This window comes from Manis javanica, chromosome 5, assembly GCF_040802235.1.
Source record: "Manis javanica isolate MJ-LG chromosome 5, MJ_LKY, whole genome shotgun sequence".
NCBI classification, from domain to species: Eukaryota; Metazoa; Chordata; class Mammalia; order Pholidota; family Manidae; genus Manis; species Manis javanica.
The window spans coordinates 131,805,668-131,832,073 of NC_133160.1; the positions used below are offsets into that span (position 1 = coordinate 131,805,668).

A 26,406-nucleotide genomic window follows, 5' to 3' on the forward strand; every position below is an offset into this window, starting at 1 on the left:
CTAGCTCTGACAGGTTTTTCAGAGCTGGAAAAAGGAAAGCAAAATAGGAAGAGCAAAAATAAGGCAGTCGCCACTTCACACTGAGGCAGTGGGGGTTACAGAGATCTCTCTGTTGAATAGATCTTAGAATAAGAACGTTTTTACCACACAGAACCAGTGTTAAGGGAGAGGTTCTCACATTTATCAGAAGCTGAGTTAACTCATGATATTCTAGAAATAGTGCTGGTAACAATATATCTCAATTCACATAACATTTATTGAGCTCCTTCTCTGAAGCAGAAACTGTGGAAAGTGCTGGAGATTTAAGGAGGCATGGGTGACATCCTCTGCTCTTGGAAAGTTGTCAGCTATGTGATGACCTAGATACTTTGAGGTACTAGCCCCTTATTTTGGCCACTGTTTCCACAGAAAGGTGAATTCTCAGTCACAGCACACTGGGTGTGGGCCATGCCTGGCACATACTGACCTTCCTTCTTCTAGTTCCCTTTTCATACCCTCCCATTTGCAGACACTCTTTAACTGAATGCAGCACTGGTCTCCTGCTTCCTGCCAAGAAGGAAATTCAGGAGCCTGGCCTACCCATTGTACTGGAGTCGAAACTCTGAGTTTCATTACTAAACAGCCATTTGGCCATGAGAAGGTCACATAACATTTCTGAAAGTAGGGAATAAGTTATATCCTCCTTGGCTACCTCACAGAGTTCTTGGGGAATATTAAATGATATGTATGTATGTGCTTCATAAATAGTAAAGCATTATATAATGCAAAAAAAAATTGTACAGATCCTCATAGAACTGATTAACTGAATGGGAACTAGAGATGCCCTATTGTTGTCCCATATTTACCGTGTGCCAGGCCCTCTTCTAAGCATCTCACATGTATTAATCCATTGAACTTGTAGAGCAGTCCAGTGAGTTAGGTAGTATTATTATCCTCATTTTATACATGAGGAACAGAGAGGTTATGTGACTTGTGCAGGGTCACACAGTAAGTGGAAGAGCTGAGATTCAAAGGCAAGCAGTCAGGCTCCAAGCCCATTGTTAACTACCAAACGATGCTACCTTCTGTGCTATGTTAGACCCTCTATATATTACTCTGGCAGCACTTGACAAAATAACAAGCACTTGCCTTAGTGATAAATAGTGCACTTGGAGGCAGGGACTGTTAGCTCATCCATATACACAGATACACCCCCCCACACACACACACATGCACATGCACAGTGCCTGCCACATATTTGGAGGTCAGTAAATATTTGTTGAAGGAATAGATGAATAAACGTACTCTGGGAGATATACAGCAGATACATCTACTGTGTTTTCCCTTCATCGTTTATTAGCTAACCATGTTCATTTCCTTCAACCATTCCAGGAGGAGATTTTTGGCATTTCTCTCTGTTCTTGTCCTCTTTTGCACTTTCTCAACTTCAACAATGACCCATCTAAGGAGAAGGGAACTGCAGGACGTGAACACTGTAATAGGCCAGCTTTGGGTCCACTATGCTACCCTTTCCTGCCCGCACAGTATATGCTCATTATGCAGGACTCTTTAAGGAGCCTGCTCCTGCCCCTCAGATGATATGTATGCTCAGGCAGGTTCTTGACCATGAAATCAAGTATCCGAAGTGACACTTAGCATTTACTAATTGTCTGGGCAAGTAAGCGGAATACATTAAACTCTTCTTCCCTTCAGTTCCTCTCTCCTCTCTTTTCTGGGAGGAGCTGTAAGGAAGAGAAAGGGCTTCCCTAAGGTCTTAACCAGAAGAAAAACAGTTATGTTTGATGAGGTAGCCGGGGCAGGAAACCGCATCTTGCAATCTGGAATCCAGAGAACTTATCAGTTTTGTTTCATGCATGACGAAGTTTTTCTTGTAAGAAAAAAAAAATAACATTGTTGGCCTCACATATTGAACTATGTTTAAGGGGATGATGGTACAAGATGTTTGAATTGGGACAAGTTTTGAAAAAACCTGTATTATAGTGAACAAAAATATTTGCAGCGTGTCTGTTAGGTTCTTCGAATTGGGAAAGTACAGACTCTGCTTTTTATTACACATTAAAAAAAACAACAAAAAGTGAGATTCGATTATTAGTTACACTGGCAATCAATCCCACGCCAAAATAAATTATCTTCCAACCAGGGCTTTTATTTTTAGTCGTTTTGGTTAGAAATTACTTTGGGGAATTAAGCGTCCCGGTGGACACTCTACTGTCCGGAGTCGGTCTAATAGCCTTCTGCCCTCCAAGGCCACCCTCTGGGTCCACGATCCAGTTGCTGGAAGGCGGGGTCACGCCGGCGGAAGGGCGCGTCCGAAGCGTCGACGGGTGGAAATGGAGGAGGGAAGGAGGCCTGGGAGCGCGCGAGGCCTCACGTGCGCGCTCCCGCCCCCCAGCCCGCGGTCCAGCCCACGCGCCCACGCACCCATGCGCCCACGCGCCCGCCCGCACTCCCGGGAAGTCTCGCGATGCTTTAGCCGACTGCTCCCGCTGCGGGTGGCTTAGGCTTGTTGCTGTGGTTGCCTGAGTTGCTGCTGCTACGGCGGCGGCGGCGGCAGAGGTGTCGGCCCTTGGGCGGATGTTGACATTGTGCTGTTATTGCTGACGGTAATGGCGGTGGCGGCGGTGATAGCGGGAGCAGCATCTCCTCTGTAGCCAGAGCCGAGACAGCCAAGAGGGGACTCTGCGGCCTCCGAGCCCACGGCAGCGTCTCCGCTCAGCCTGCGCCGCCGCTCCAGTCCGTATCCCGGCCCCAGGCCCTGGAGTCAGGTCCCAGTGGGCAGGGGGCCTCGGAGGCTCAGGATGGCGGATTTCGACGAGATCTATGAGGAAGAGGAGGACGAGGAGCGGGCCCTGGAAGAGCAGCTGCTCAAGTACTCGCCGGACCCGGTGGTGGTCCGCGGTTCCGGTCACGTCACCGTGTAAGGCCCGGAGGAGGGCGAGGACGGGGCGGGGGGGACGCGGGGCTTGGGTGGTCCCCTACTCCTCGGGAGCCCCCTCGGCCTTCAGGAAGAGTGGGCGACCGGGAAGTGGAAACTTGATTTATTTTCATTTGTGGCGCTCTCGGTAGTGGGGACAGACCGTGCCCTCCCTCCCCTCACACCCCTTTCACCAGGCCTTACAGGCCTGGGCAAGGTGACGGATCCCACAAGACAAGGTTTTTCTTTAGGGTCTGCACGTCGGGCCGCCTCTTCAGCTTCGGGGTGGAAGTACACTTATTTATGAGGTGCCTACTTCTTGTTTTCTTACCCAGTTACCTGGGTTTCTCTCTCCGCGTCTGTGCCTTTGAGCGTGGTGACATATGGCTCAGAGACCAGATCTGGGCCGTGTGAGACCCCAGCGACAGTCCGTACTGAGGCTCACTGTCGTGTATTACGTCTTTCACCCATATCCAGTATTTCACACTGGGAAATAGGTCTTCCGAGTTTCTTGCAGAGTCAATTTCTGTAGAACTAATGCAAGTCACTGTAATTGTATAAGATAAAAGGGTACATGTTTACAGTTAAAATTGAAAAAAAAATCTACGTGACGGATACACTCTGTTAAGGTCACTGAGGATTCTCTATAATCTAAATCCTTCCTTTGGGCATGAACTCTGGATTGACTTCTTCATTTGATGAGAGTTCCTGTAAGTCCGATTAGCAACATTTAAAAGTCTGATATTATTTAAACAATGAGGAATGAGTGCTTTCCAAACGTCATGACTAATAGAGGAATGTGAAGACTAGACCCAAATAATGAGCTGTCCGGAAGCAGGAAGTTTGGTAATGTTTCTCTGAGTACAGAATTTTATACAATTTGAAGTATTTATACTCTTTATCATTTTGAATCTCTTGCTCCAATCATAGGCCAAACTTGCATGCTTGTCAAATATCTCTACGCTTCAACTTTTTAGTAAAATAAAAGGGCCAGTAAGTCTGAGGCTGTCTGTAACAGTTTTCATTGTATTTTTGGTATAGGGTGAGTGGGATGTGCAGTGAATAACTTTTAGTGAAACAGACTTCTCATGTAAGATTGTCAGCAAAATCCTGTATTTCTCAGTACATAATGTGCCCAGCCATGTTGTTATTTGGGTATGCTTATGTAATGCTTTGATTTCTTTAGCACCTGTTAGTTTATATTCAGGTGACTTAACAGGGTAAAACACTGTATAATCGCTGTCACAGCATGGTGAAAAGACAACAAGATTTATCACCACGATAACAGTTGCCTAGTGTTTTAACTGTCACCACCAGCAGAATTAAGAAATACAACCAAATATGGATGGTAAATATTTTCTTTAACATTTATCACAGAACATTTTTACTCTCAGAGCCTGCCATTTAGTTTAACCTTAGGACTTCTTTTAAATTGTATTAAACCTAAGGAGTATATAGGTACTTAAAGAAGCATTTTTCAGACTTTTCGTGCTAACTCCCCACCCTTTCTCCTGCATTCCTCATGTCAAAGAAAAGCTAGCAACATTTTGTTATTTAAAAAGGTGTAGCTATGGTTGTAATGTTTCCTCTAAGGAAAAGAAAAGCTAAGCACTTTATTGGGTAAATGGAAAATACAGTAGGCAAAGTACTCAGAACCAAATAGATGATCAGTAAATTTGATTGTAGTTGGCTACTTAGATATGTTAAACTGGGGGCTTTAAAAAAGTATCTCTGCTTTTGTTGCAGGTCAGTCCAATTTCGGGCCAAGTATCTGAATGAGGTCCTCAGGATGGACAGTTTTTTTTTTTAAAGTCCCATAAGTGATTCTAATGTGTAGCCAGGATTGAAAACCATTATTCCACAGTATAAAGAGGAACTCTATGCCACCAGTAAACAGTGTGCCTTCCTACATTGGGACTTACTATTTCTGTATCTCCCTCAACTACTTCCCTCTCTTCTAGGTTACCTTGTTTCTAGGCTCTGGGTTCAAATCTACCCTCTGCTGCTGCTTGGGTAAATTATTTATGTCTCTTCAGTTAAAATGGGGATAGTTATAATCCCTAACCTGTAAGATTATTAAGGATTAAGTGAGACAACACGTCATGAATTCATAACATTGTGTGGTACTGTGCTTAGTAAATATTAGCCTTTACTGATTGTCCTTCATACATCTAGTGTTCTACTTTGAGAAATATATTTAAATCTGAACTGCCGTTTTCAACCCAAACGGTGATTCACTGTGGTCTTACTTTTCCATTTCTAAACAATTTATGTGAGGTTAAGTTTGTGAAATATATTGTGATGGGAATTAATAAGCATCTTTCTGCATTGAAAACCTAAGCCTGTTTTGTGGTGACATGTAAGTACAGTAATAGTAATACAAAACTTTATTTTACATGACTCTGTCATGCATAATTCACAGGCATACTGTACCAAGTTGAATTATTTTTGCCTTAAAAATAAATGGGAAGAGCTATTAAAACAGTTACAGGAAAACTGGCTAAATCTGTCACTGCTGCTACTCTCCTCCATGCCTTCTTTAAGAAGTTGTTCTGGTCTTTCCTTACCAGTTTGAAAGTAAATGATGGTGTAAACTGAACCATCTGTAATCTAGATCAATCTGAAAAATGTAGATCCATCCATATGTGTTTTTCACAGATTTCACTTTTGGGTTGGCCTTTATAATAGAAAATTTCTGCTCTTTTCTAACTCCCTACTTTAATATATTACAGTGTTACTCTTATTTTCAAAACCACTGTTTGGCTTGTCATTATAATGATGTAAGAAAGTAAATTACCTTCCATTTTCTCCCATACAGGCAGCTCTTGCTTAGTTTTCGGGCATAATCAGATCTTTGGGACATAGGGTGCAAAATACATAATTTGTCAACAAAATCTGCTTTAATGTAGTTTTTAATACAAATATTTTTATATTGACTCTAAATCAGACTTGTACTGTGCTTCCATCATGATATATATTCTTTCTTGACATTTTTCTGGGTGAGAATAATAATTTCCTTCATTGTTAGATTTACAGGTAGCAATGTGGACCAGGGTGGCGGCTTCATCAGGAGGAAATCTTGTGCCATAGCGTATTTTGAGGAATAGTGGTATTTAAAGGAAGACAGGAAATGATAACTTCCTATTACTACATAATATTTTTGTACATGTAATTTAAAAGTCTTAAACTTACACTTCAGTTAAAAGTAAGTTTCCTATTTTTGTGTGTGTGATTTCTCATTTTATTATGCAATGAATATGAGGAAAAAGTGATTAACTTACTAGGTAGTATTCACAGTTGGTTAATATTTTACAGTTAGGGAGTTCTTTATCTCTCAGAATAAGTTTGTACAAAATATAATAATAATTTGTTGAAGACCTTGATTTTTCACAATGATGATAGCACTAAAGGGTGTGTTAATATAAAAGTTAGAATTTAAAGCTAGCTTTAGGCCAGTAGTTCCTAGCTAATCAATCATTGTAACTGACATTATTTGCTCCTGTCTCACTTCCTGCCCTCCTATAACATAATCAAACTTGGAACTTTCATAGGGCATGTATAACCTTTGACTTCTAACATTAAGTCCTGTCATAGAGCCAAGTTATTTTATGTGGTTTGTTTCTAATAGTATTCTCTTATAATTTCACTAAATTACTGGGTCTTTGTGTAGTCTCTTCTGAGGTAATAATCTTCCTACCATCTTCCTCATCTTTCAGCACCAGTTTTTATCTGTGGCTGTGGGACTTACAATCTTTGTTTGTCTTCATCTCAGGTATGCTGTGGGAAATGGAAAGATGCAGAAATGTGACTTGAAGTGAAAAATTTTGGAAACTACTTTGGGGTACAATAGGACCTTTACATAGGAGATACCACAAAAACACATTAATATTTACTAACCCTTCAAATGGTAGAGTTAATAAAATTATCTTGAAATGTATCAGTATTTCAACACTGTTACTACATGCTATGGTTAACAAGAGACCTGAACATTTTGCCCAAATAACGGAAGCACTTCAATTGAACCATTTTTAAAAATTTTGTAACTCCAACCTCCTTTCTCCATCCAGTATAATGTAAAAGGCATATTTCATTTTTAAAGATTAAACTTTCTGTTTTGAGATTTTTGAACACCTTGTTGATATTTCTCCACAAGGCTGTTAAGTTTTTTGAGTGCAGGGATTGTGCTTATTGCTCTTTATTTCTCCAATATTTAATGCAGTTTCTATAATATTATAGGTCCTGAAATGTTCTCTAAATAAATGAGGTAATTGCTTGCATCTTTGGATCTTGTCAGCATTGCCGTGGAATAATCGTTTGCTTCCCTCTGTACCTCCTAATGAAGGCAAACTATTTTACAATAGAACTCTTGTTAAATCATATTCGAAAGATTGAATGGCTCTTTTTTTTTTCTTCAACAAAATTTGGTAATTATGAAGAGATTATCAAATTAGGGTAGATGTTTTTTTACCAGAGATTTTTCTTACTCTATAATTTGACAGGAAATTAGTTTTATTTAGAATATAGCATTGAACATATCTTTGATGGATCAGAGGAAAAAAATGCTAAACATATTAATTGGACCAACTACTAAAACTTCTTAATGGGTGAAATTTCTTTTAAGCTTGAGAAATGAGAAATAAGGTAGTAAACTGTTTCAAAATTTTATTGTATTTCAATCTGGAATTCATGTGGTGTTCCAAACAATTCAGTGTTGGATTGCTGCCTGACAACAAATGTGAAATTGACTAGCACTTCAAATTTTATGTGATGAGCTAAGTGGAATAGGGGGACTAAATGGTAAAAAAGTAAATTACATGTAATTATTTATGATGGTAAATCAAATGCTATAATTCTAAATAAGATTACTCAGTAATATTATCTGAAGGATACTATTTTAAATTTAAGAGATGCTTTTGAATCCAGCTTGAGTTTATTATATTCCTAACAGATTTAAAGGCCCTGGATATTAGACCAACTATATACTCAGAAGGGAATCTTTTAAGTCTCTACAGTATGTATGCCTGGCTTCTTTCTAATTTACTACAATGAAGCTACTTAAGATTTCATTCTCAATAAAATTAAGCTTTAAATATAGCATGTAGCAACGGATATTTTAGGTATCCTTACTCTAGTATCTTCTGTGTAAGGTTTTTTTTGTGACTTTTCATAATTTGTCTCTGAATCCATTTATAAAATCAGATTTTATACCAGTGTTTCCATGTTCATGCAGTCTAGCTTAATCCCAGTGCAAGATTTCTTAAACTTGCCTGATTATCAGAATCACTAAGGGCATTTTTAAAAATAAACATTTTAGGTTCTTACTGTAGACAGGTATGTTTAATCAGATTTGTTAAGAGAGGAGTCTAGGAATTTTTATTTTTAATAAGAATGTAGGTGATTCTCATATCAGACACATCTGGAAAGCACTGGACATGTAAAGTATAGTGAGGCTCTGGGTATATAGTTACAACTGAAACATAGTTCCTCTGCCCTCTTGGAACTTACAGCCAGTAGATAAATGATGTCTCAAAATTACTGTGAAGGACATCAGTAGAGTGCTGTGATTGAAAATAATGTGATTAGGGAAAACCTCTCTGAAAAGTTAACATTTGAAAAGGATGCAAGAGTCCTGTGAAGAGCACCCCAGGTCTGGAGAACAGCAAAATAAGCTTGGCCAGCTTGAGGGACTGAGAGGATACTTCTGCTTTATGGCTAGAATGTAATGGACAAAGGGAATAAATAGTGCTTTGAAATGAGATTGGTGAGCTCAATAGGGGCCAGAAAGGATTGTACAGGGATTTGAGTGAAAATGGGGAGAGTTTTTTTATTAAGAAGTCAGGAGTCTATTGAACAGTCTAGATGAGATATGACAATGGCCTGATCTAGGGTGTGGTTTTTGGATAAAGGAGATATTACAGTTCTGGCTGTAAGTCATCAGATCTCACAACTTTCCTGTGGTATGGAAAAATACAGCAGTGGCCACTTTTGCCATCTCATTCCCCAGTTGTAGTTTTTTTTTTGTTTTTTTTTTTGTTATGTGGAGGGTGAGGTCAGACAACTGTGGCTGCCCTTAACTGTTGATTCATGGCTGTCTTGATGACATACCTGCATTTCCTGTTTCACTGCCACAAGGCAGCTCATACGCGACCAAGAGAACAGCATATGCTGGAAGTGGAGAGGGGCTTTCCTACAAGATCATAGATTTGAAGTGAAGATTTTTGTAAAGTGATATCCTTTAACTACAAGATGTATGGAGCTTGACAGTGAACTGTTCATTAGATTTGAGAAAAAGATAGTGCTTTGTATATCTTTACACTTAAAACTGAATTGGGTACACAGGGACTGAAATTTTCTCACAAAGGCCTTTCTAGAAAAATGATCTTTTCTTCATGAGCTCTTTTCCATTCTACAATCTAGTAAATGAAGTTTACTTAGCTTAGAGTTGGTTGGTTGGACTTTGGGGGTGACCTGCCTTTTTTTTTTTTTTGATTACTAAGAAGTGAACGTGTATTTACTTCTTGTAAGAGCTCCTTGTTTTATTCTCTTTTATCTGCATTGTAGTTACAGTGGAGTCCTTGGTTAGTCCAGTGAAGGAGTTCTTATGTAGCCAGCCTTCTTTCTCTGCCCTTTCTAAACTATTCAATTGTAAATGTTACCTGAAACGGTATTTTTGGTAGTCTGTACTATAAACCAGTTGAACCATATGTTTCTCAACTGAACATAATTTATCATCATTGTTACTCATAAGATTTGTGTAAGTATGAAGAGTACTCAAAAAATAGATATAAAATATATAAAATATATTTTCCTTTGGTACAGATAATGTAAAACCATTGAGCTAATTAGTTGAATCCTTGTGTCATTAAGAGTTGAAATCATGAAGTTTAATCAGTATACATTTACCTAACTTTCACTGTTTAACAACATACATAATCTATCTGTTAATACTTGAAAATATAATCTTAATAGAAAATTAGTAAAATTCTAATGCTAGAATGTTACAGAACTGTGTATAGTGATGAGGTTTATGTTAGATAATTTAAATAATTAAGTCTTTGATTTATGAATAAGATTGTACTTTGACAGAATTGGATGAACCCACATATTCAGAATTGGCCACACAGTTAAAAGTTTTAGACTTATTCTAGGTTTATATACAAGTCTTCAATTCCAGTGGTTCTGCATCTTCTGGGTAAACAGTACACTTTTCATTTCTGTCCCTCCCTCCTTGGACCATGTTAATATTCTGACATATAGTAAGACAGTCAGATGAATTTAAGGATGATTTCTATGCATTAAATCTGTTAATTTCTTCTACAGTTACAACTTTCTCTCCCAAAATAGCTAAAAAACTGATTCCATTGAACTTAGGAGTTCAGCGTTAGGAAATAAGTGCTTTCTTTACTTGCCATCTGTATAACCCATATATTAATGTTTCAGAACCTGAAATTTGTAGTTATATATTCATAGGTCTTGTCATATCTATAGGGAGATAAACATTGTGAGCCTATAGATTTGTACAGGTTGAATGTCTGAGAACCCAAAATATCCAAAATTGAATTCATAATCTACCCTCAAATCAGCTTTAACTGCCGCCTTCCCATTCTCAGTTGATGGCAGCTCTGACGTTCCATTTGCTTAGACTAAGAAATCTTTGATACATGTTTGATGTCCCTCTTTCTCTTTTACGGCATCCAGTCTGTCAAGAAATCGACCCATTGGCTCTAGCTTCAAAATCTTACCACTTTTTACCATCTCCACTGCTGATGTGAGTTGTCATTGTTTCTTTTCTGCCTTACTCACCCTAGATACTTTTCTTCTCCCTACTTCCACTTTTGCCTTTCAGCCTTTATGGTCTTCTTAGTACATCTGCCATAGTGATTGTTTTTTTCCTTTTCTTTTGGATAGCATCTGTTTTTGTCTATATATGACCCTCGGAGGCCAGTTGTCTTACCTGAGGCAAATAAAAACAGAAGGGAGATTTGCTTTCCTGAGAAAATACACCTAGTTGAAATCTGAACCAAGCTTAGAATTTGGGCATTCCTGTCACTCTGTTGCTCTTTTCATCTTCACCACGATAACTTCATTGTGCATTTCAGCCTTAGTCTCACTTCTGTGGATTTCTGGCCTAATTCCTATTGATAAGAGCTACAAATGCTTTAATATTGCCTGGCTTTCCTGAACCCAGCATCTTTCTGTGTACCCTGTTTTCATTCATACCACCCCCTGACCAACAAAGAGGCTGGCAAAAGTTAGAAAATGTTTGACAGATAACGTTAGGCAATTTGATCATTGGCTATTCTGTTTGCTAAGCTGTTTGAAGAGGATATTTGTGAAGTCATTGAGATCTGGACATTCTCTAATTTATCAAGTCATCCATAGTAGATATTAAGTGATAATGCCTACTTTATTAGAAGGATAATGATAATAAAAACACAGCAGACACATTGTTTTGTAATAATAAAAGCAGTTATATAGGGTTTATGTCATGCATTGTTGGTACTTCATGTATGTGAACTCATTTAATGAGTTAACTAAGAAAAGGTAACTAACTTGCTCAAAGTGATATATCTAGTAAATGGCAGTGTCAAGATAACAATTCAGTCTGGCTCCAGAGTCTGTTTGCTTAAACTGCTTCTTTTATTTTATTGAACCAAAAGCAACAAAATTACATGTTATCTATATTACTCATCAACACAAACATTTATAACAAAATCCTATGTATTTGGGGATTTTAAGTACAAATGTGAAAAGCTCAAAAACATTTTTTTCCTCTAGATCCATATGAAAATGTTAACATTTGTTATGTACTAGTTTTAATTGTATACTTTCTGTTTGATGGGAAAAGAGGTCTTTTTATGTCCAATTCTGAGATGTTTTCTCAATTTAGAAGTTTCTAGTTCAAGGAGATAAATATTTTCTGTGCTTACAGAGTAAGTTACTGGAGGCATTGTCTTTAGTAGAACCTGCCCCTGGGTTGAGTTCTGAAGAGTAAGGCTCTAGCCTAGATCCTACATGTTAATTAGATCCATAAGATCCACGTTGCTTGCCTCTTGTATCAGTTTCTTCATCTGTAAAATAAAATGTTTGGACTAAATGACAGTTGTAGTCCTTTTTAGCTCCCAGATTCTGAGATTCTACTCATGTAGAATTAGGAATTACTTTTTCTCTTTAATTTCTTAATTCATTATAATACATTTAACATATTTAAACATACTTTAAAAATTCTTAAAAACGTACTCTAAAACATACTTTAAAGCCAGTAGAAATTAGCTTGAAATCTAGACATCGATTGTCATGTATTTCCTTAGTTTGACTTAAAAATAAAGACAAAATCCTTTCAATCATGTTTTTTTCTTCAAGTTTAGTACTCCTTTTTGTAATTAAAATGAAAACACAAAAGTGATGTAAAGTGAAGCAGGAAATAAGCCATCTATAATCACCAAGAGTCAAAGGCCATTTAATATTTTGATGTATTTGTTCTTTATTAAAAATTTTTTCTAGAAATATTAGTTTAAAATAGTATATATTATTACTGAAATGTTGGAAATCATGAAATATATATATAATATATTGGGAACATTTGTCACTGTCATTATGGGTTCTTAAAAAGCATGAACCACTAGGCTCTATTAGATTTTAAGAATAGAACCACCAAGGGGAGCTTAAGCAGTGAAAGTGGTAGGAGTTGTAAGAATGCATGGAGTCTAAGGAAGATAGGAATCTTTGCCATTGTACAGCCGGGCTTCAGGGAGAGTGGAATACGTTGTTTTAGATACAGTGCAGCTCTGATGAAGTTACTCTGTCATTTTTCTCAGCAGCATGTGTCCTTTGCTCCCTGGTAGAGTGGTCGGTCACAGTGACTAATCTATGTTGAGTTTCAGCTTCTGCTGTTGCAACAGGAATTGGCAGACTCCTTTTTCCCTCTATCTCATAGTTTCTGTTTACTATTGGCCCAACTTATTATTGACTTCTACTTATTCATGGATTTACTGTATCTTGGCTTCAAAGCTTCATGTTACCAACTATTGTCTTTTATTCTGATACCGCAAGAAAGAGGATCAGATTGAGTTAATGTTCAAATTGTCTTTTATTCTGATACCTCAAGAAAGAGGATCAGATTGAGTTAGTGTTCAAATTGGGCCCTGCCTCCCGTATGCTCTTGACCAGTCCAGTAATTAGCTGTTCTTAAAACAGATGCCCTTTTGTGGTCTAACTGTCCAGAGCATAGGGAGCTCCTAGTCAGGTACTCAGAGTTAACAAACTACTCTCTAGTACATATGGTTTTGAGCTTAGTAGTATCTTTTAATATTAATGTATTATAATTAATTTAATTGTAGGACATTTATCTTGTTTTAGAATTTACACTGTTTAAAGAATAGCACTGCAACTCCAAAGCAGGCAAAATAAATACAGAACAAAACAAGTGGAAGCTATTCTTGCAGTTAAGTATTTAAAGGGAAAATCCACCCTGGGTAAAAAATACATTTTAATTCAAAATAATAATGTGTTAGTGAGTTGTAAGAAACATTAATCTGAGGAGATACAAGAGACATAGAAGAATTAAAAATGGAAATGAAAGGCCTAGGGGTTATATGGACTTGAACTATAGAAAAGGTTGAAGTGCATTCAGGATATTGATTAGGGAACCCACAACTCCTTGTATACTTATGCTAAAATACCTAGTTAATATCAAAAAAAAATTCAGATAGAAAAAAAATACTATGAAATACTTCTAAAGTAATTACTTAGTAATTACTATACATCTGAAAAATAGATCCTATTTTAAGAAAAAAACATGAAACAAAATGTCTCTTAATATTCTCTTACTAATGGCACTGCAGGATACTTGCTTATTCATTAACATATCTGTGTCACTGTAATTTCTCTGGTACATTTCTAGAAGTAGAATGAGTCAAAGGGTATGAACATGTTCTAAGATTATATACTACCATATTATATTCTTGAAGGTTCTGTCATCTTGTAAGTTTTCTTTACACTTGAGATTATGATGTGTACATTTTTGTATTTTCTTTTTTACTTAATATATATACTTTCCTTGTTATTAGTTTGACAGCTTCATTTTTAATAGTTGTTTAATATTCTGTTATACTGAGATTATAATTTACTTAACATTCCATGTTATTTTGTTTATTTTTCTCTATTGTGAATAGTTTCAGGGAATCTGTACCAGAGAGAATGTAAGTCAAGTATTATGGGAATCTGGAGGATGGACTCCAGGGAGTAAGCTATAATTGAGGATTTCTAAATAAAGAGTGGTTAAAGTGAAGAAGAAAAGAATTATTTCAAAGAGAAGATAATAAGGAGGTATCTAGGTTAGAGTTACTGATTAGGGATTTCAGAGTTAGATCCTTCCTTCCAAACTCCTTTTAATATTTTTCAGGAAAGGGAGATTCTGAATTGGATGAAGATTAGAGTACAGGGTACCAGATCGGATTGGTTTATACTTCGAGTTATGCCTGTAGGTTGTAGGAAGCAAATGACAGTGAAATGGAAATAAGTAGGATATGACTAAAACAAGCCTGTTTTAAGATTCTATTTGGATTTAGATGTAAAATTGCAAAAGCTTTACGAGGAACTTTCAAAGTTACCTTAAATTACATAAAAGTAAAAATTGGCCTTATACATACATGCCTTCTTTTTCTAAACAATTTTTTGAAAAGCTATGTAAGCCTTCTGTTGTAGGACATTATGATCATGAAGTATTACATAAAAGGTGCTCAGTAGTGATTTGAATGAATTCTCTTTTCTCCAAGTACTAGTAGACTTGTGAACTTGTAATAGGTGAAATAGATTAAGTTGAATGTATTTTACCTTCTTATCATATTTGCCATTATAATTTAAAACTTTTATCAGTTCTAAAGCTGTGAGTATTTTAACCATGATTCAAGAAAAGTCTTTTAATGCTAGGAATAGATGTAGTTGTAGTGCATGCATTTGCTTTCATACTGCCTAGTGAATTGACATTTAATAGGTATTGAACAGTAAGACAGTTGATGGTAGTACTTTGCCAGTCCCCGTTTTCTTTTTATTTCTTCTCTTGCTCTTCTGTTTCCTCTGCTCCACTTTTTCCTTCTCCCACTTTTATTGCCGCTGTATACCAAGGACACCTGTTAAAATTCACAGCCATCATTTATCTCCCCCAGTAACATTGAAAAAAGTCATCCATTAAAATATAGTTGACCCTTGAGCAACATGGATTTGAACTGCATGGGTCAACTTAAAAGTCGATTCTTTTAAATAAATGTATTGGAAAATTTTTTGGAGATCAGTGATAATTTGGAAAACCATTTTCTTTAGCTTTATTATAAGGCTACAGTGTATAATACATGTAACTTGCAAAATATGTTAGTCATCTATTTATGTCATCAGTAAGACTTCTGGTCAACAGTAAGCTATTTGCAGTTAAGATTTGGAGAATCAGAAGTTGTGCATTGATCTTCGACTGTGCTGATGGCTGGTTCCTCTAACTCCCGTGTTGTAACTGCTTAAGGGTCAACTGTAATACAGCTTTGTAGTAGTTTTTAAGGTATAGGTGGTAGTGCAAATTAAATGAACTATTTTCTTTTGTTTATGTAGTGTTAGTTAACATTCAGCCTCTTTTTTTTTAGATAAATCAAGGCTGTCACTTCAAGGAAAATAACTGATAATATTTGTTGCCAATAATAAAGTTTCAGATGAAAATTAGAATTTTGGAAAACTTGTATCTGCCACCTTGATCTTGGCAGCTTCCTGCTACCTGAAAACCTTTCTGATGACATCAGTGGTCATATTAATGAATGTTATGTTATTGATATCAAACAATGAAGTGTACCAACATTTGGAAGATCTGTATAATTCAGTCTACAAATACTTTCCAAGGGACAAATGCATGAAGTTACAAAATCAGGTATGGGTAAAAAATAAAAATGCAAAATATAACAGAGGATTTAATTTAGCAGTATTAAAAGTTCATTGATACAGTTTCAGTTTCTGAATTTCAAAAAAAATCCCTTAAGAAACTATCACTCGGCAAATTTTGATATGTAGACATACCTCAGAGACATTGTGGGTTTGGTTCCAGACCACTGCAATGAAGTGAGTCAAGTGAATTTTTTGAGTGCGTAGAAAAGTTATGTTCCACTATACTGTAGTTTTTTCAGTGTGCAGTAGTATTATGTCTAAAAAAATGTACGTACCTTAATTTAAAAATATTTTCTTGTTAAAAAGTGCTAACCATCATTTGAACTTTCAGCAAGTCATAATCTTTTAGCCAGTGGAAGGTCTTGTATCAGTGTTTATGGCTGCTGACTTACAGGGGGGTGATTGCCAAAGGTTGGAGTGGCTAAGGCACTTTTTTAAAATAAGGCAATAATGATGTTTGCTCCATCAATTGATTCTTCCTTTCATGAACAGTTTCTCTATATCATGTGATGCTGTTTGATAGCATTTTACCCACAGTGGAACTTCTTTTAAAGTTGGAGACAGTCCTCTCAAACCATGCTGCTGCTTTATCAACTATGTTTATACTGTATTACTCTAAATCCTTTGTTGTCATTTCAACAGTCTGCACAGCATCTTCACCAGGAATAGACTCCCATCTCAAGAAACCACTTTGTTTGCTCATCCATAAGAAGCAACTGCTCATTTGTTCAAGTTTTATCATTACATTGCAGCAGGTCATTCACATCTTCAGGCTCCACTTCTAATTCTGGTTCTCTTGCTATTTCTACTACATCTGCCATTACTTCCTCCACTGAAGTCTTGAACCTTTCTAAGTGCTCCATGAGGATTGTAGTCAACTTCCAAACTCCTGTGATTGTTGAAATTTTGACTCCTTCCCATGAATCATAAATGTTCTTAATGACATCTGGAATGGTGAATCCTTTTCAAAAGGTTTTTAATTTGCTTTTCCAAGAACCATCAGATAAATCACTCTTTATGGCAACTATAGCTTACAAAATGTAATTCTTAAATAATAAGACTTGAAAGTCAAAGTGACTCTTTGATCAGTAGCTGCAGAATGAGTGTTGTGTTATCAGCAGGAATGAAAAAAAACATTAATCCCATTGTATATCTCCATCAAGGCTCTTGGGTGACCAGGTGCATTGCTGATGAGCAATCATATTTGAAAGGGACATTTTTTCTGAGCAGTAGGTCTCAACAGTGGGCTTAAAATAATTGGCAAATCATGCCGTAAACATATGCTGTCATCTGGGCTTTGTTCTATTTATAGAGCATAGGCAGAGTAGATTTAACATAATTCTTAAGGACCTTAGGATTCTCAGAGTGGTAAATGAGCATTGGCTTCAGCCAATGGTAAATAGAGCTACATTGGCTCTATTGAGAGAGTCAGCCTGTCCTTTAAAGCTTATAGCCAGACATTGACTTCTCTCTAGCTATGAAAGTCCTAGATGGCATCTTCTACCAATATACAGCTGTTTTGTCTGCATTGAAAACCTGTTGTTGTTTAGTGTGGTCACTTTAATTATCTGAGATCTTCTGGATAATTTGTTGCAGCATCTATAGCTGTTTTACCTTGTACTTCCATGTTATGGAGACAGCTTCTTTCCTTAAACTGCGTGAACCAACCTTTCTGGCTTAAAACTTTTCTTCTGCAGCTTCCTCTCCTCTTAGCCTTTATAGAAGTGAAGAGAGTTAGGGCCTTGCTCTGGATTAGACTTTGGATGAAGGGAATGTTGTGGCTTGATTGATCTTCCATCTAGATTACTTAGACTTTCTCCATATCAGCAGGAAGGTTGTTTCACTTTCTTACCATTCATATGTCCACTGGAGTAGCACTTTTAATTTCCTTCAAGAACTTTTCTTTTGCATTCATTCACAGCTTGGCTGTTGGACACAAGAGTCCTAGATTTTGGCCTATCTCAGCTTATGACATGCCTTCCTTCTAAGCATAATCATTTCTGTCTTTTGATTTAAAGTGACAGATGTGGGCTCTTCCTTTCACTTGAATACTTAGACGTCATTATAGGATTATTAACTGGACTGATTTCAATATTATTGTATTTCAGGGCCTATGGAGGCCTGAGAAGAGGGAGAAAGATGGGAGAGTGGCCATTTGGTGGCAGTCAGAACACATACAACATTAAGCATTAAGTTTGTCATCTTAATATTTGTGTGGTTCATGGCACCCCAAAACAATTACAATAGTAACATCAAAGTTCACCAATGGTAGGTCATCATAACAAATATTATAATAATGAAAAAGTTTAAAGCATGGCACATAGACATGAAGTGAGCAAATGCTGTTGGGAAAATGGCGCCAATAGACTCACTTGATGCAAGGCTGCTACTAACCTTCAGTTTGTGAAAAATGCAGTATCTGCAGAATGCAATAGAACAAAGCGCAATAAAATGAGGTATGCCTGGAGTATCAAAGAAGAATACATACAATATACACAATATTCCAACTACATATCTGGTGAGGTCCACTTCTCTTTATAAACATCAACCAAAAGAGCATATCACAATAGATTGAATTCAGAAAGAGATGTGACACTCTAGCTGTCTTCCATTGTCAGGCATTAAAGAGTTATGTGAAAATGTAACAACTTCCATTACAGAAGTTTTTATTTTTGAAAAATAGTTACTTTTCGACAAGAAACAACAAATGCTGGTGAGGATGTGGAGAAAGGGGAAACCTCCTGTACTGCTGGTGGGAATGTAAACTAGTTCAGCCATTGTGGAAAGCAATATGGAGGTTCCTCAAAAAACTAAAAATAGAAATATCATTTGACCTAGGAATTCCACTCCTAGGAATTTATCCAAAGTAAACAAGATCTCAGATTCAAAAAGACATATGCACCTCTATGTTTATCACAGCACTATTTATAATAGCCAAGATATGGAAGCAACCTAAGTGTCCATCAGTTAGATGAATGGATAAAGAAGACGTGATACATATACACAATGGATTATTATTCAGCCATAAAAAGAAAACAAATCCTACCATTTGCAACAACATGGATGGAGCTAAAGGGTATTACGTTCAGTGAAATAAGCCAGGTGGAGAAAGAAAAGTACCAAATGATTTCCCTCATTTGTGGGGTATAACAATGAAGCAAAACTGCAGCAGCAGACTCACAGACTCCAAGAAGGGACTAGCAGTTGCCAAAGGGGAGAGGTGAGGGAGGGTGGGTGAGGAGGGAGGGAGAAGGGGATTGAGGGGTATTAAGATTGGTACACACGATGTAGGGGAGGTCATGGGGAAGACTGTAGCACAGAGAAGACTAGTAGAGACTGGCATCTCATTACGCTGATAGTAACTTCAGTGGGGTATGGGGGGACTTGATAATATGGGTGAATGTAGTAACCACAATGTTTTTCATGTGAAACTTTCATAAGAGTGTATATCAGTGATATCTTAATTAAAAAAAAATAAAAAATGCAAAAAAAAGTAAAACAGTTACTTTTCATAAAAATGTTATTTAAGCATTTCATGGGCTCATTTATGAATAAATTTTTTTAATGCTTTAGGTCTTAGTTCTATTGTCTGATCTAATATATTGACAAATATAAACCACATAAACTTAATAAGCTTATTGAGGTCCTCAAGGATTTAAAAGAGCAAAAAGAGATCCTGGCACCACATGTGTGAGCACCCCTATAGCAGAGTACTATATTCCAAATGGAGATGAAGAAAGGGTACTTGATTATTATAGCTCATTCTGCCCAAAATCATGAAGTACTGATTTAAATATTAAATGTTTTATTTAGAGACTTCTAAAGGGAAACCAAATTGCAGTTGAGATTCACTCCTATGGTCTGGGAAGACCCCAAAGCGGTCAACAAGATCCAAACAGCATCTTCTTGACACTCCTTCTGGGTGTTCTTGTTCAGCAGATGGAAACAAATGCAAAGAGGAATGGAAAAATCAGCCCCAAGTTAATGGCTGGTGAGAAAGCTAAGCACACCCATCTAGTGCGAATTATGTCACTGGTCATTTTTCCTGGGACATTTCTTTTGGGAATGAGTTGAAGGAAGAGGACGAATCACTATCTCTTTCTAAGAAACAACCAGAAGTATGACTGAAGAGGAACTGAGTGCCTAAAGAATGTCCTTGGAACTACCAGTTCTTACTCAGAAGTAACTACTAGCCTGACATATAAGGAGCCTGCAGAACAGCAGGGCAATTAGTAGGTAGTGCTCCCTGGGCAGAGAATCACCATCAGCCACTCAGCCAATAAGAAACTATTGAGGCTCTGGAAAGAAAGGATATTAGGGTTTAAATTTTCCTATAACTTAGCGTATTACCTGGCATCCATAGTATGGATCTAGATCATGATGCAAAGCACAGCCTGACCCACAGAAGTTTTTTGTTTGATTTATACAGTATTTTAAAGGTGGGAAATAGTGCACAGAAATCTAGTTTTCCAGCTCCTCATAGAAAAAAATTATGCAGTTTTCCAAAAGAGGCTTACATTCTAGTGTGATAGTAACCAGCTGGATCTGACCCATGATGCTATACACACACACAAATTATGTACCCTCCATTTGGCCAGTCTATACCACTCTATTGCTTTCACACAGCCCACCTTACTTGATTTCTCTATCTAGCTCCACTAATGACTGAGTTAGAAACCCCTGACCCGGCCAGCTGTTTTATACAGAATATCTCAGCAGATCCCTCTTAATCACTGCCAGCTACGTAAAGTATAATATTGTGTATTTAAAGGTCACTAATAGAGTGGATCTTCAGCGTTCTCATCACAGGAAAAAAAATTGTAACTATGTGAGGTGAGGGATGTTAATAACTAAGATTATTGTGGTAATCATTTTATAAAATATACATATATCAAATCATAATGTTGTATGTCAATTATATCTCAGTAAAACTGAAAAATATTTTGTCCTTTTTTTTTCTTTTGTTTTTGTTTTTCTTCTTTTGTGAAAAATATTTTGGCTCTAGGATCCACAAAAGTCATATTTAAGTATGTTAATTTTTGTTCCAGGGTGCAGTCTTTTACCAGTGTGTCTATTAAGATATTATTCTTTCCTAGTAATTTATGTAAAGAAATAATCACGTGTCCAGTCAATCCTTATGATCTTTGCAGACATTTAAAAGCTTAAAGGTACTAAAACTCACTACCTTGGTTCCATTTCTTTGGTGGTATGATGGGAAATATCTTAGTACTTGAAAATTTAAGTAGCCAGGCCAGCTATCTGATTGTTCCAGATGGATTTTTTTTAAAGCATTTTTTGGCTGTAATAGAATGCATTAATTGAGCTCAGAAAGTTCTAGCTTGTCAATTTATATTTCTACACATTACTGCTTTATTGAGTTAACAGATGCTCTTGACCTAAAGAGTACTCAAAGCAGAGATTTTAGCTTCTCTTACTTAGTTGGGAGACTCTTAGTATTTTGACAGAATTGGACAATTGGGTTGTTTTCTGTTTCATTAATACTTGGTTCACAAAGATAGCCCCAAAGAAGTCAGTCCTTTTTGTATTCTCAGCTTCTTAAACAAAAGTTTTGATTGAGCTCCTTAAATTGTTTGTTAGATTTCCTAGATTGCTGATTACAATGTTTTTGTCTCTCAAACTTCCATTCTTACTCTGCATTCTATTTACTTGACCTTCGGTTAAGTTAAATGGTCTAATTTTTTTCCCAGTGATGACATGTAATAATATATTTTTCTTCTTTTTTAATAGATTTGGACTGAGCAACAAATTTGAATCAGAATTCCCTTCTTCATTAACTGGAAAAGTGAGTGTCTATCAGTTATTTAGGTACTGTTTATATGCCTCAAACACTAAAGTATTTTCCTAACAAATTAGAAAAAATTTATGCTTGAGACATGTTTATTGACATTAATATTGCAGTGTTGTTATTTCTTAAAATCTTTCTTTAGGTAGCTCCTGAAGAGTTTAAAGCCAGCATCAACAGAGTTAACAGTTGTCTTAAGAAGAACCTTCCCGTTAATGTACGTTGGCTGCTTTGCGGCTGCCTTTGTTGCTGCTGCACGTTAGGTTGCAGTATGTGGCCAGTTATTTGCCTCAGTAAAAGAGTAAGTTCAATTATATATTTTAATTTAAATTTAGAAGTAGACGATCAGTCTTGCATTTATCTAGTTTTATTTTTTGTGTTGAATGAGTCACACTATCCTGAATACAGGGGTGATTAAATAAATGATGTCTACATGCTGTTATATTATATAGCTATCATAATTTTTATGACATAGGAAATTAATAGTAGACTAGAATGCAGCATTCTGTATACATACACTAATGGTAGTATGGTATAGTGATCAAGAATGCTGGGTTCAGGTCTACCACTTAGCTCTGTGACCTCAGGCATGTGTCCTGTCTTTAGACTCTAGTTGACATACCTGTAAAATGTCAGTATTCACCTACCTACTTGAGCAGGATTGTTTGTAAAGCTCTTAGATAAACAGCTAAAAGTAAGTGTCTAATAAATATTGATCAATAGCATTGTTACTAATATGTAAAACAATACCCATTTGATGAAATAAAGTTTCTTTATGTAAATGCTTTTTTCTGTTTGGTAAAATTATGAGGAATTTTGTTTTGTTTTTTGTTGTTGCTGTTTTGTATTTTTCAAGTTTCCCAAGATGAATACATAGTGATTCTGTAATCAGAAAAAATAATCTAAGGAGTCATAATTTTGACTGGTTTTAGTAAAAAATTTCCAAGAGGTGGGTAGAGATAATGGCAAATTAAGTTGAATGCAATGCATTTTTGTTGACGTTCTAAAAAATTGTGGTAATTACATGTATGAAAATGAAGTATTGTTAAGTTGAAATTGAATGGTTTTGTATGGCTCCTTTTCATTTTATTGTTGAAAAATAGGAAATACGGAAAAGCAAATTGTTTTTCCCTTGATTTCTGTTATATAATATTTTAGTGATAGGAAGGAAATAGTCTTGATAATAGAATTTTTGTAATATTTACTGTAATATTTGTAATACTTGGTTTTCTACAAGAATATTTTTCCCCATAGTTCTCACCAGATCATCTTCAGATCATAGACTTTTTAAAATCTCTGCTTTTCCCGAGATGCATAGTTTAACTTGAAGCTTTTATAATTTAGATTCTTGCATCCCTCCTACTGTTTGGATCTTTCCATTGTTTAAATGACTGCTGTATCTCATTGATTGGCAATTTGCTGTTATTTAACACAAAGAATTATAGAGTTTTATTACTGTAGAAATGTGTGATTTTGAGGTTTTGAGGTCTTTTGTTTTCTACTTTTTTAAACAAGATACTTCAGTGTGTGCACAGTGTAGGATTTAGACAACTAAAGTAAACAAAATTAAATTTACTATCTTTCTCCACACATTCTCAGCAACCTAAGGTAATTTTTCAGAGGCTTTGGTTAAGTTCCTTTTTATTTGAGCCATAAGGTAGATTAATGTTTTTTAGACTATTCCCTTATGTAGTTTCAGAAAGTACATTTCCTTTAACAGTGTAGTATTCAGTCTAATGTCTCTCTGTATAAATATGTTTAGTTTTATATGAACTGCTTTGACAAAAAGCTGTGCATTTTGCTGTTGTGGGTGTAAACTATTGTATAACCATAAAGAAAGTGACCCTTCGTGCATGTATTCAAAGTATTAGAGGTCTTGAAAAAGGGTTGCTTTGTAAGATGGGGGCAGGATGATTAGTTTAGAGCTCAGATTTTTAACCTTTTATTTACCATGGACCCCTAGTACTTTGGGGAAGCCTGTGAACCCTTTCTTAGAATAATGTTTTATTTGTATTTTAAAAGATGTAATATGTTCCAAATATATAAAATAAAATACATGGGATTTTAGAGGAAACCAATTATATAGTTGTTAGAATTCTAAAACCCCTTGTATGATTTATAAATGTTTCTTTATTAATACATGCAAAATAAGCAGAAGATCCAAAGTAATATGATGTGATAGGAAAAAGCTTTGATTTCTGTGAGTGATAAAGATACAGGTTCTGTTTAGTCTACCACAGTTAGTTGCATACATTCATAACCTAAGAAAAAATTATGCTAGTTTAGTTAGAGGTTAGTGGAAAATAAAGATATATTTTTGTTCATCCATTTTTATGAACTCTTTGAAATTCTATCTAGGTATTCCATTTTAAGAATCCTTGATTGAGAGATACTAGTATAAATAAAGGCTAAAACTCTGCCTGATTGCCAGCCTCTGAACTTTTCCTTTGTCCTCATTTGTGATTGTCTCAGACTGTAAGATAAATGAGGACCAGAGGTGCACTCTGTATGCAGTTCAGCATTTTCACCTTTCTGACATTATTCAACAGTTTCAATAACTACGTTTCTGCCTTGCCTTTGAAACCTATCCTCAACTGAGTGCCTCTTTTTATGACCTGGTCTTGTTCTGGAGACCTTGTTTTTAATCTGTCCTATTATCATTTTTAGACTTCCAAATTGCTTTTACCTTTTTTAAAAAAAAATTGCACTAGCCTATTTTTGAAAATTATTTAATATATTGTGAAACTCACTCTTCTTGGTGTATAGTTCTGTGATTTTTGACAAATAGAGTTGTGTGAACACCACCACAATCAAGATGCACTACAATTCTCTCACTCCAAAAAACTTCTTGTGTTGTCTTACCCTTTGTGGTTGTGGTCATAACCTCTTTGACTCTTAAAACCCTGGAACCACTGATCTCTTCTCTATCCCTACAGTTTTGCTTTTTCTAGAATATTTTGTAAATTGGAATTATAGAGTATGTATAGCCTTCTGAATCTGGCTTCTTTCATTTAGCTACTACATTTGAGATTCATCTGTTTGTTTTGTGTTTCAATAGTTTATTATTTACTATTTATCAGAAATAGATAATGGATTTTGTCAAATGCCTTTCCTGCTTCTTTAGAGATGGTTGTATGGTTTTTCTTTTTAGTTTAGAAATGTGTCGAATTACATTGATTAAATTTTTGGATGTTAAACCAACCTTAAATTTCAGAATAAACTCCACTCGATTATGTCTCTTTTTTCTTTCTATATTTTTGTTGGATTTGATTGACTAGGTTTGTTTAATTTCACATTTATGTTCACAAGGGATGTTTTTCTGTATTCTTCTCTTCTTGTAATATCTGAATTTGGCACAGGGTAATCATAGCCTCATAAAATGAATTGAGAAGTATTCTCTCCTCTTTAGTTATCCAAAGAGTTTGTGCAAAATATGTGTTATTTCTTTCTTAAATTTTGGAAGATTTCACCAGTGAAGCTGTCTGGGCATGGAGTTTTCTTTGTTGGAAGTTTTTAACTACAAATTCAATCTTTTTAATAGATGTTGGACTTTTCAGGTCATCTGTTTTATCTTGGTTGAGCTTCCAAGCTTGTTTTTCAAGGGATTTGTCTATTTTACCTAAGTTGTTGAATAATATACATACAGTTCATAATGTTCATTTATTTTCCTTTACTATCTGCAAAATCTCTAGTGATGGCATCTTAACTTATTCCTGAAGTTAAATTATTCTTTGTGTGTGTGTCTCTCTTTTTTTTCCCCCCCTGACCAGTCTGGTTAGTGGTTTATCAATTTTATTAACCTTAGAGAGCAGCTTTTGGTTTCATTGATTATTTCTATTGATTGTTTTTTTTTATATTTCATTGGTTTCAGTGTGACTTGTATTATTTTATTTCTTCTTACTTTGGATTTACCTTGCTCCTTCCTTTCTGGTTTCTTAAGATGGAAACAAAGGTCATTGATTTGAGACCTTTCTTCTGATGTTTTAGTGTTATAAATTTCCTTCCCTCGAACTGTTAGTTGTATTGCCCACATTTTGATATGTTATATTTTAATTTTCATTAATTTTACTTTTGTATTTCTCTTTTGATTTCTTCTATGACCAATGCATTATTTAGAAGAATTTTATTTAGCTTCCAAATATTTGGGGGATTTTATAGATACCTTTCTGTTACTGATTTTTTAATTTCATTGTAGTTAGATAATACTTGGTATGTTGTGGATCCTTTTAAATTTATTAAGACTTGTTTTATTACCCAGAATATGAACTGTCTTGGTAATTGATCCTTGTGCACTTGAAAAGAATGTATATTCATCTGTTACGGGGTGGAGTGTTTTATAAATGTCAGTTTTATAAAAGTTTTTTGATAACATTGTTCAAATCATCTGTATTCTTACTGATTTTCTGTCTCCTAGTTCTAGCATTTATCCAGAAAGGATGAATAAAGTCTTAGACTTTGTGTAGTTATGGGTTTGTCTATTTATTCTTAGTTTTGTTTCATTTATTTTGATACTCTAAGTAGGTATATAAATTTAACAGGTTTTTTGTCTACTCCATGGATTGACCTCTTCATCTCTAATCGTATTTTTTCCCTGAAATCTACTTTGTCTAATAATAATAGTCATTCCAACTTTCTTTTGGTTAATATTAGCATGTCACAGCTTTTCCATCATTTTAGTTTCAACTTACTTGTGCCTTTATTTAAAGTTCATTTTTTATAAAAATATGTTGGGTCCTGCTTTTTTTATTCAGTCGGATAATCTGTG

At 35.8% G+C, this 26,406-nt stretch overlaps 1 protein-coding gene across 6 annotated transcripts in view; it reads left to right on the forward strand.

Moving 5' to 3' along the window:
* The first annotated feature begins 2,180 nt into the window (after window positions 1-2,180).
* Window positions 2,181-26,406, forward strand: part of CHIC2 (cysteine rich hydrophobic domain 2) — a 55,016-nt gene continuing 30,790 nt past the window's right edge. The window contains exons 1-4 of one of the 6 annotated variants that reach the window (XM_073237606.1): window positions 2,200-2,917; window positions 3,166-3,222; window positions 21,587-21,641; window positions 21,787-21,942. In XM_073237606.1, the coding sequence (XP_073093707.1) occupies window positions 2,799-2,917; window positions 3,166-3,222; window positions 21,587-21,641; window positions 21,787-21,942 (387 nt within the window). In that variant the 5' untranslated portion in view covers window positions 2,200-2,798. Of the gene's footprint in view, window positions 2,918-3,165; window positions 3,223-21,586; window positions 21,642-21,786; window positions 21,943-26,406 lie in introns of all 6 variants that reach the window. The other 5 variants (XM_073237607.1, XM_073237609.1, XM_073237611.1 and 2 more) reach the window with 5 other exon arrangements.